Genomic DNA, 12216 nt, shown 5'->3' with positions numbered 1-12216 from the left:
TATAATATTAAAATGATCTAATACTCCAAAATATTATATAAGTATTACATAAATGTTATAATAATACAATTGTGATAAGTCACTATTATATTATTATCATTCATTTTAGTATAACTACGATATTTGTGTAATATTTCAGTAGTAATGCTATACATATTATTAATACATATAAATATTGTTGTATGATATTGTTGTTATATTATATCTCAGATAAGTTGAAATGAATTATACGCATTATGTAAACAAATAGTACAAACGTAGTCAGTCACAATTTTTCTTTCAGGTCATTACATGGATCAGAAAAGATTAAAACAAGGACTTTACCGCCATCCGTGGGATGATATTTCTTATGTACTACCTGAGCAATATAATTGAATTATTATGCAAAATGAAGTATACAACATATAACACTTAATGTTTCATCGTTGGTCGTTTAGTTCAAAAATCGTTGAAAATAACGACGCAATATAGAAAAGCTAAATATCAATTATTATTTTAATTATCAAATATAATCGATGTAGTATGTTAAATTGGACTGTGAATTATGCACTGAAAAATACTATAAAGTACATTATCATTACTTTTTAAATTAATTTTTAAGTTTGGATATTTGTGAGAAAAGCAATCATTTATTACAGAAAATACTAAGATACACATTGTGAAAAATATTAAACAATGTAATTACATATATAATCATAGCTTTATAAATTAATGTATACAAATTCTTGAAAATGCCCCTATTAAAAACATTCCATTAATGTGCATTTTTATTTGAGTAGACATTAGACAGTAAAATGTTTGATAATTGGAATGTTTGATGATTTATTCTGATTTATTCTAATTAACTAATACGATTTCAATTACGACTATTGTAAGTAGAAACATTATTATAACTGCTTATTATTATTAATTATGTAACTTATATATATATATTACTAACCCATATGTGCACAATTCTAATTATATGGATTATAAAAAAAAGAATAAATATATATTTATGAATGCTGCTTAAAAGGTTTTATATTTCTTGATTACACATTTTTCTTCATCTATAATCTATAGAAACCAGAACTTAGCATATATACAAGAATACCGAAAAAGATCAAAATAATATAGCTATGTAAAAATAGGCCTTTTTGGGACTCTAAATAAGCAAAATTTTTTTCGGTGAATTTTTGATCATTGAAATCGAATTCGGCGATCAAAGTTGAGTATCACATCAATTTTGAGAAAAACAGTGTTAAAAAGATAAAAAATCATGAGTACTAGAATTTTCAGGACATAACATCAATTTTTTTCTAAATTTTATTAATGCCACACAACGTATCAACTGTTTATTTTAATAAATTAATATTAAGTAAAGCTCTGAGAATAATAATGAATAATAAAATACATTGTCTTTCTTAATTAACGCTGTACTTATTACGTAATGTGAAATTTACAATTTTTCGTGCTTCGCTTATATCTATTTTTTATTTTTTTTATACAGGATGATTCAGAACGACCCTAGTAAAGACGTATTTTTCACATAATTTTAAGACGACTTTTCCTTTACGAAAATTTTATCTGAGGCTTACTTTTCTTATAAAGAGAAATAGTTCGCGCATTTCAGACCAAAACGGGCGATTACATACAAACGCACGCTGCGATCGATTACATGTTACATACAAATATTTTTCTATACACATGTGTTTTTCCTTCTCTATCCCCCCCCCCCTCTCTTTCTAACGTTTACTCATTTGCTACGTCTTACCTAAAGATTTGATGTTTTCATAATACAGATGTAACTTAAAACAGACAGGATGAATCATATGATCATGGATAGGATTGAGATCACACGTTTCCATATAATAGGATTGAGATTACATGATAACTCCACATTAAAGTAACTAAATAAGTCAGATTTTGTTTCACAAATTGTATTACGTATCAACACTTTCACGCACTTGATTGATTCACGAACGAACGGTTTATTAATATTAATCACTATTAATAATTATAATTGCTTTGATTATTTGGCGACTGGAAGAAATCATTTTAGAAAAAATCAATGCGTTACATACGTAAGGCAGGGAAACTAGATTGTCAGGAAACCGCCAGGAAATTAGAAAAAGCCTGTGTCAGGGAGGCGAAAGGAATAAATACTTGGAATATTAGAAAAATTACTTTAACTCTTAAACATACCGATCCCGTAAAATACGTAAACACATTTTCGGTTCTGGGAGACATTTTCAACTTTGAGAAGCTATAACTTTAGTTCCAATCAACATTTTTTCAACAATTTTTTTTACATGAAAGTTCAGAATACCAGAAATGTGACTGCATAATCGGTATTGTCAAAAAATAATTTATTGTGAAGTTATAAAAGAAAAACCATTAAGCAAAAATGAGAAATTGTTCAAAAATGCACTTTTTCTTTAAAAAGTCATATTTCCACAACAAAAAATTTTTAAAGACTATCAAATACGACATTTTAAAGTTAAAGAGTCATACATTACAAAAAAAATTATGGTATTATCATTTCTTTTAAAAAGTATAATTATATAACAAGGAGAATACGAGGTGTGATCAAAAAGTAAGGTGACTTTTCATTTTTATAAAAAAATATTCATTTATCCATCCAAAATTATGATATCCCCTTCAAAATAATCCCCCTCTGATACAATGCATTTGTGCATACAGCGCTTTTTCCAGTCGTCAAAACATTTCTGAAATGCACTTTTGGGTATTGCCTTGAGCTCCTCCAGCGATGCAGCCTTAATCTCCTCAATCGTCGCAAATCTTCGTTTCATAGGCCTTTTTAATTTTGGGAAGAGGAAAAAGTCGCATGGGGCCAAGTCTGGTGAATACGGTGGCTGAGGCATGATGATAGTATTGTTTTTAGCTAAAAAAGTACTCACTAGTAACGACGTGTGCGCAGGTGCATTATCATGGTGCAGAATCCATGAATTTTCTTTCCACACTTCCGGACGTTTTTTTCTTATTGATTCACGCAAACGCCGCATAACCTCAAGGTAATACTCCTTGTTTACTGTACGACCTTGTGGTAGGAATTCTTGATACACAACGCCATGGTAATCAAAGAAAACTGTGAGCAAAACCTTTACATTCGAACGAACTTGGCGTGCCTTTTTCGGTCTTGGCTCTCCTGGACTCTTCCACTGGGATGATTGGGCTTTGGCTTCAACGTCATAACCATATACCCATGTTTCGTCACCAGTTATAACCCTTTTGAGCAGATCAGGATCATCATTGACGTCGTTCAACATGTCTTGGGCGATGTTCATGCGACGCTGCTTCTGATCAAAATTAAGCAGTTTTGGAACGAATTTCGCTGACACACGTGTCATACCCAAAACATCCGTTAAAATTGATTGGCATGAGCCAAACGATATGTTAAGATCATCAGCTATTTCTCTAATCGTGATTCGACGATTTTTCAACACAATTTCTTTCACTTCCTGAACATTTTCGTCGGTTTTTGACGTGCTGGGGCGTCCAGAGTGAGGTTCATCGTTAACATTTTCTCGGCCCTCTTGGAATAACTTATACCACTTATAAACATTTTTTTGCTCAAAGTTAACTCACCGTACGCCACTGTCAACATTTCAAGAGTTTTTGAACACTTAATACCATTTTTTACACAAAAAATAATACAAACTCTCTGCTTATTTTCAACAGCAAAAAATCGCCGAGCACGCAAACACGAGTCTAACCTTTATGCCTCTCACATAAAAACAACACATGCTATATAGTCAAAACTGTGAACATATGATCGTGACGAGTGTACCAACACAAAAAGAAATTTTGAAATTAGAGTGTACAGAGCGCGCGAAATTCAAAAAATCACCTTACTTTTTGATCACACCTCGTATGAGGTATTTTTGGATTTCTAAAAATCCACTTTATTTTCAAATTATATATTTGCAACAAAAACTTGTAAGAATTTTACAATACGGCGTTTTAAAGCTAAAGAGTCATACTTTCCAAAAAATTATATTATTGCCATTTCTATTAAAAAATATACTTACGTAACAAGGCAAATATAAGGTATTTTTGATTAATTCAAAGTGTCTAAAATTGAAAATTGATGTGTTTGATAATATATTTTAGACTCTATGCAGAAGTCCTCTTTTCACGGTATTATATTATAGTATTTTAACTTTAGGCAGAGTAATATACGCGTGCGGATGTGTTTGAACGTGTTTTGGCCAGTTTTTTTTACATGAGATTACTCACAGAAAGTTTCACACTATATGGGTTCCATTGACCTTAATAAAACTTTGCTGCCGTGGTGTCCGAATTCTAGTTAACCAAAAAAGTTAATCAATTATATCAATCGAAAGAGAAAAGTTCAAACTTTTATTACGTCCTAGTTCGAACCTCCTATCTCATTCTATCTTCACACAGAAAGTGTTGGAAACTTCATATGAGGTCTCTCAGACCCACTTATGTGTTTAAGGGTTAATACTCGTTATCACTCTGAGTTTGTGTCTTAAGCCTTGTGTACACAATGTTAGAAATCAAAGTTCTCGATTCAAGTTCTCGAATAGAAATAGTTGTACTTTGATGCTTCTAAACAGCGCTATAGTAGAGTTTGTGAAGTTAGCTACTGAACTTTATACCTTTTTATACATTTTTTTTTTATTTGTGTCCCACTATGGACACGCGTATTCAACCAACCGAAACGGTTACTGCGGTTATACAACGCGAAGGCGGCGATATTGAGTGCCTTAAATTAAATCTTAAACTGGCACTCCCAAGTCCAAGTTCTATATGGCTCTTTCCACTTTTATAATAAAGTCGAATATGAATCCAAATTTTCTCCAGTCTTCCGTTTTTAGGATATCGAAAACACTCTCCACTTCCTCGAGTCGTTCCCTCCACAATATTTTGCTTAACCTCATTCTCTGCTCGTCAAATTTATGCCAGCTCCATACAACATGGTCGATATCCTCTATCTCGTACCCGCATTCGTATCTCACTCTCTACGTATTCTTCCTTGCCAGTGACATTTAAATTGTAGTGGTTCGATCTATTAATTAATGTTACAAGTATCTCTCCATATTACATTCTCTAAACCATATTGTTTCCTGTTACCATCATAAAGGTTAGTAAAATAAAAGTTTCCTCTGTGTCTGGATTCATTGATTATTCTACTCTGTGTATTCTTCCATGCATCTTTCTTAAATATACTTGTGAGATTTTTAATAAGCACTTCTATTTTATTGTCGGCAGGTTCCTCAGCACCCATTTTTGCAAAATGATCTATTTGCGGGGTAGTCACAAAATAAAGTTTTAAATGTTTGTAAATTGTTTTTAATGTCTTTATTGAAGATGCACAAAAAAATTCGTTAGTGAAGAAGACTGAAATATTAAATGAGAATGACAGAAACTGAATTACAACAAAAGAAATAAAGATGTAATGGAACTGAATTGTAAAATTGAAACTAAAGATAAGGATTTGAATGAACGGAAATTGTCTATGTATTACTCGGATTCGGATTACTCACTTTTCGCAGTTAATCGTGTCAGAACTGTCGACTGCTATTCCCGGCGCGCTTAGAAATTTCGTGAAAACGGAGCGAGCATGACGGGAAGAAACGATCATGTCGTGATGAGACGAGAGCGACCCGTCGAAATATCGTGAACACAAGTCACGCGGCTTTCATACCAAATTAGTAAGACATTTTAAATTTAAATCTTGACGGACTCTAAACATTTCGCCCGTCTCCGTCGCTTGCGACGAAAAATGATTATGACCTTTCTCTGGTTTTTATCCTCGACGGGCAGCCGCACCAACTTGACCAGCGACCTCGTGAAGGTGGTATCCGCGGTACGGATTTGGGCCACTCTCACCCGCCCGTCAGGCCTGGGGTGCAACGCCTTGATTTGCGCCATCAGTCAACGTGATGGCGGTAGCCGCTCATCCCGGATGCCGACGAGCTCGCCAACCTGAAAGGCCTCGTTCTTCTTAGTCCACTTTCTCCTAGCCTGTAGGGTGTGCAAGTAGTCCCTTGACCAACGGGACCACAGGTCATCTGCTGGAGCATCTGCCATCTACAAAGTTGAGCCTCGTTGACACGTTCCAAACTCGGCTCCGAGGCGCTGACCAGTAGTTTCCCGATCAGGAAGTAGCCTGAAGTCAATTGCTGAGGTTGTCCAGGTCGTCTGACATTAGCTGCATAAGCCTCGAGTTGAGGCATGTTTCAACCCGCGTTAGGAACGTGAAGAGCTCTTTGTGCATCAAGGAGCCCTCGCCAACCACCCGACGGAGATGGTGCTTGATCGATTTGACCCCGGCTTCTTCTAGCCCGCCAAAGTGGAGCGCCGCTGGTACGGAATCGCCATTCCGTGCCGTTATTCACCAGGGCTTTGGCGATTGGGCCGCCTTCCGCACCGGCAGCCTGTAAAGCCGTCCTCAGTTCTTGATCGGCTTCGATAAAGATCGTGCTCGCTGTAATCGACGGCATGCCGCATTTGGTTGTAAAGCGATGAAAAACCGCAAGGAAAGCTGGAGTCGAATAGTCGCTGACCAACTCTAGGTACATGGCGCGAGTTACGAAGCAGACAAAAGCCGCGATGTAGCCCTTGGTGCTATGGTGACCTCGTCCTTTCGCTGTCCGTACGCCTATGGGCGAGGTTATCTGCTCCTGCCTTGCGACCGTGCCGTGTCCGCCTCTTGGGGCCGCCGCCTGCCGCGTGTACCACCAAGCGCACCAGGCACAACCCTCTTCCTTCTTCACTCCTTGTTCCTTCTTCTGCAACATCACAGACTCGCAGAAAGAAGAGATTGCTTTCCACACTCTCTTCCTCGGATAAGGGAATGGTGGGACAGCTCCATCCCCTCGAGGACATCGACTAGGAGCTGCTTCTCCACAGCTCATGCCGGACAGTTCGACAGAGTGTGGACGGTGATGTCCCTGTCTGCTCTGCAGTGGTGGCACCACGGTGTCTTCCTTTTTTATGCGACACAGGTACGAAGAGCACCTGTGTCAAGCAGTAGATGGGCTTACTGTGCTCCCGCCCCACCTACTTGGGCAGGATGGGCTGGATGGCCTCGGCAACCACGTGGCCAAAGGAGCGGGGGTCACCCAGCCTCTGCGCCCAGAGGCTAAGGACCCTTTTTCGCTCTTCCTTTCTAATGTGTCGAGCGGCCCTCACATAGATACGCGTTTCCGTCTCCGCTTGCACCTGTCTGGAATGCCGTATGTTTTCGCCTTCTTAAGAGCTAAGAGGTTTATCGGCGGAACGCCCGCTAGAGCCGTCGACGCCACATACGACACCCTCTTGTATGCCTGCACTACCCTGTCGATCACATGCTTGTGCGATTTACGCAGAAGCAACAGGGTGCGGTTGCTTTTTGTCACTGTGCGGACCCAGACCGCTGCTCCGTACAGGGTCTGATAGAACGGTGTTTACGTACAGGCAATAGACTCTGACTCCTAGGTTGGGGAGAAGACGCGCGAGCGTGTTCGCCATTCCCTCATCTTGGGAGCCAGTAGTTCGAAGTGCCTGCTGAATTTCCAAGTCCCATCCAGAGTGAGCCCCAGGTACTTCATCTGGCGGCTCACTGGTACAGTGGATTGTCTCACCCTTACCGTCGTGACTGAAGGTGGCCTCTACCGAAACCGGTCGTAGAACATGGCCTTGGTATTTGCGGGTGTCACCTCCAATCCAAGGGCAGTTATGGCCTTCATGACCAGGGCTACAGCTGCTTCCACCCTCACACGTGCGGCGCCCCAGCTCTCACCAGCCAGGATCAGCGTGTCGTCCGCATGGCAGGCGACCTCGCATCCGGGGGAAGGGGGCCACCTCCTTCTTGTCCTCGCGAGCGAAACGAGGTCTACAGATGTACTGTTTTACATGAGTTTGCAACTTTCCACGATAGAGTGGATCACCTTCTCGAATATAATCATGAAATAAAGCTAGGTTAAATGCGCACCTGCCCAATAATATACGCTCCTGTTTTGGGGCGTGTGTTATCGGGCAGGTGTGCATTTTACTTTGTTGATTGTCTGGACGTATGCTGAAAAGACATGGGTTATCGGTGTAACAGAGCGTACAGAAAACAGAAAATAGGTTCTGAGGAGCAGAATTATTTTAGTATGAATTTTGATGATTCAGAAATTATTGATGTAAGTATTTAGCTTATTAAATTAATTGTTTAATTAAATTTATCTTTAGTAAAATAACTGTATATATTATGTCTCTATACATTAATTTTCAATACAGTTAATTAATTTTATTTTTGAAAAACACAACGTGTGAAGTTTCTGAAAATTCAGAGCTGTTAGAGAAGATTCTCATAACAGAAATTCGTGAAAGACCTTGTCTTTGGGATCAGAGAATAGATGTGCGACTCAAAAAACCTGATGCTACAAAGCGAGCATGGGAAGAAATAGCTGTACTTTTTGGTAAATACATTTTTTATTTATTAAGTTTGTGACAACAAAATAGAATTCTATAAATTATAAAATTTTGACGCATATGTAGTATTAATTATTTTTGACACAGGTGTAGATTAACCCTTTCGCGCCGAGCGCCGCATATATGCGGCATCCACGCGACGACCTGTGGGTACGAGCGCCGCATATATGCGGCATCCAAATGATGTGTATACAAACATCAAAACAATCGTTTACTGTTTTATGCCAAATAATCTATCGAATCTATTCGACAGTAAAGCGATATTTCATGTACGGTTTTTACAGGAATTAGGAATACATCGGCTTAAGGTATAATTCTTAATCTGTTAAAAATTAGAATTTTTAGGTTAGGGTTTTGTTTGAAAATGTATTTACAAAAATAGTTTCGGCCCTTTCAGAATGTATATAAAACGTAAAAAAAGTATTATGTTTGAAAATGAGGTATCCGATTCAGAAAATGAAAATAATTTCCACCTGTGTAAAAGACGACGAAGAAATATATGCAGCACATCAGAATCGGAAACAGACGTAATTGAAGATAATGCCACGGACACCAAGTACAACATAACATGGACATCCAAAAATTTCATACCAAAGATTCATGAATTTTCCTCAAGAAATTCGGGACTGAGAAAGAAAATACGCAGATCCTCAAAAATTATAGATTACTTTGAGCTATTCATTTCTCAAGAGCTTGTAGAATACATTGTAGATGAGACAAATTACTATTGGGCTCAGAAGAGCAATAACAACGTGAATACCCAAAAAAACACGACACTAGACGAACTATACTGTTTTTTTGCTTTGTCATTACTGATGACACGTAACAAAAAACTAACGTTACACGAGTACTGGAGTAAAGATAAATATTTACGAAGTAATATTTTTAGTGAAATAATGACCAGAGATCGCTATCTTTTGTTACTAAAGATGATACATTTTACCCGTCAACTTGGGCGCACTGATGATCGTCTACATAAAATAAGAGACCTAATAAACGTGTTGAGAAAATCATTCAGTGACGCATTTCATCCCTATAAAGAAGTTTGCATTGATGAAAGCTTGTTGTTATACAAAGGCCGCCTGTCCTTCAAGCAGTACATTCCTTCGAAAAGGAATCGATTTGGCATAAAATCGTATATGCTCTGTGATTGCAAAACAGGTTATGTCCAAGACCTAATAGTTTATACCGGAAGATCAACAATTATAGAAAGTCCAATTACGGGAATTGGAAAGTCGGGAGCAATAGTTTTATCACTCTTGCAACCGTACTTAGGGAAAGGTCACACACTTTACATAGACAATTTTTATTCAAGTCCAGCATTATTCAACTTTTTATACGATAACTGTACCAATGCATGCGGGACTGTGAAAAAAAGACGACAAGGAATGCCGAAGATGGAAGAGCGATTGAAAAAAGGAGAGGCATGTTTTCGTACATCAAAAAATTTGTTAGCGATGAAGTGGATGGATAGAAGAGAAGTCTATATGATTTCCACTATGCATACTGCAGATTTTGCAGCAGTATCGAAAAATGGAGGGAAACAGAGTGTCCAGAAGCCTGTATGCGTCATAGACTATAATAAGTCAATGGGTATAGTAGACAAGGTGGACATGGTAATAAGTACTGTCCATTCAACGCGGAAATCACTAAAGTGGTATCGTAAATTTTTCTTCCACCTCATAGATATTTGTGTGTGGAATGCATATTGTCTGTACAAGCACAATCGGGGAGAAACCATATCCATGGCAAAATTTCAATTGGCGTTAATAAAACAAATAATCGCAAAGTACCATCACAACGTAACTCGACGTCAAAGCAGACCCGCTCTGTTAATCCCATGAGGTTAACAGAGAGGCATTTTCCCACATTTTGTAAGCCAAAAAACCGAAGACGAAGATGTGTAATTTGTAGTAAAAATGATAAAAGATCCGATTCACGATATGAGTGCAAAGATTGTAATGTTGGCCTATGTATAGATCCTTGTTTCAAAACATATCATACAGAATTATATTACTAGTCTTTACATATTAATATATAAACTAATTTGCGTTTCATTATATATTATATTAAACATTTAATCTTAAAATTTTGAAATTATATAAATACATATATTACCTATAATTTTGTATTTTAATAATTTTGTAGGTCCTTACATATTAAAAAAGGAAATATATTTATTACATTAGAGCAATGATTGTTTTATTCACCACAGTTGTTATTTAAAACTAAGAAAACTGTATATACAGAAACCACACGCACTGTGCATATTTTTGGCGCGAGCTTTCGTTCAGTGACGGTACTTCGGCGGACGACACTGCCGTAGCGAAAGGGTTAAAAAATACTACAAAAAAAATGGAAAATTCTTTGAAATACATTTCATCGGAAATAACAGGAAACAAAAATGTATGTTACCACTGGTAGTGCAGCTGCCAAAAACCTGATAAATGGAAATTTTATCATCATATAAAATTTCTTGTGCCATCAATGGAATTTAGAAAATAAAATTAATAATTTAATTATTTAATGTTATCATTGAACTGATAACTTCCAAAAATTTATCGTTTAATTAATACACTTTTATTAAAACAGCTTTTATTGATATACATTAACTTTTAATGCAGAACGCATAGCAACCTAAGCGGATTTGCTTGCAAAGATCGACAATTGCAACGAAACTTTAAGTCATGGAAAATCGAAATTTGTGCCATTAACTTCACCCACTTCATCTTCGCAACCTTGTGAAACAACAATAATACAAAGTATGTATATTATATATACTTATATTATTGTATTTTAAATACTCGTAAAAAATTATGTTACTAAAGAATAACTAATAACTTATTGTTTAAAATGTGATGTACATAATTCGAGACTATAAAAATTTTTAAATAATTAATAGTATTTGTTACGACAACAATGCCGTCCACGCGATTGTGATCCGCGGCGTATTTCTCGCGGTCGGGCGTGTTCGAGAAGGAAGTACTCCTTCTCTGGTTCGTATGTAGTTTATTATCACAACCGAACGAGCCGATCTCGCAATGCAGCTTGCGACGTGGTGATGGTGGTGCCGAGTAGTGAAGAATGATACAGATTTAAGCGGGAAAAACGTTTGGGTGCGTTCTTGTGCGCTGGCGGCGGACGCAGATAGCGCCGAGAGAGAGAGAGAGAGAGAGAGAGAGAGAGAGAGAGAGAGAGAGAGAGAGAGCGGACGGCTACGAGCGCACGCGACGCGGCAGAGCAAATGGTAGCGCCCGTAGTCAGACGGGAATTTGGCTAGAGAAACGTAGCTCGCGCGGGAGGTATAAATCAAATGCGATGTAGTACGAAACAACGTGCCGCCCCCCTTGAAAGGACGTGCTTTCAAAACAATACAAAAAAGAACAAAAATTGACTGTAACGCAAATGGATCGACTCCGGTTAAATTAGTTAAAGCTATGCGCAAATGCTTAGTTAACATTATACATGAATAGCACATAAAATGAAAAAGCGAAAAGAATAATACCTTATGGCTTGGTTTGTTACAACTTATATATTTACTAGTAGTATAGCTAATTTTGATAAGGGTCTCACAAACGAGCCTTTTGCGGTACGAACGGTGGCTGTTCGCACGACGCCGTCGGAATCGGCGTGAACCTTTTGAACTCGCCCTAGCAGCCATTGCATCGGTGCCAGGCCTTGCTGTTTTACGAGAACCAATTGCTCCGGCTTTAACTGCTCGCCTTTGCTTATTTTCCACTTGGAGCGTTCTTGCAGAGAGTGGAGATACTCGACACTCCATCTTTG

The 12216-nt window shown here is 37.7% G+C and overlaps 1 protein-coding gene across 2 annotated transcripts in view; it reads left to right on the top strand.

Moving 5' to 3' along the window:
• LOC105207846 (ATP-citrate synthase) overlaps positions 1-1005 on the top strand; it is a 149791-nt gene extending 148786 nt beyond the window's left edge. The window contains exon 10 of one of the 2 annotated variants that reach the window (XM_039451190.1): positions 284-1005. In XM_039451190.1, coding sequence (XP_039307124.1) covers positions 284-375 — 92 coding nt within the window. In that variant the 3' untranslated portion in view covers positions 376-1005. The remainder of the gene's footprint in view (positions 1-283) is intronic. The other variant, XM_039451189.1, reaches the window with a different exon arrangement.
• The last annotated feature ends 11211 nt before the right edge of the window (positions 1006-12216 follow it).

The sequence above is a fragment of the Solenopsis invicta genome, chromosome 6, assembly GCF_016802725.1.
Source record: "Solenopsis invicta isolate M01_SB chromosome 6, UNIL_Sinv_3.0, whole genome shotgun sequence".
Lineage (NCBI taxonomy): Eukaryota > Metazoa > Arthropoda > Insecta > Hymenoptera > Formicidae > Solenopsis > Solenopsis invicta.
The sequence above is the reverse complement of the archived record's forward strand: the minus strand, read 5'-3'. Positions and strand labels throughout refer to the sequence as shown.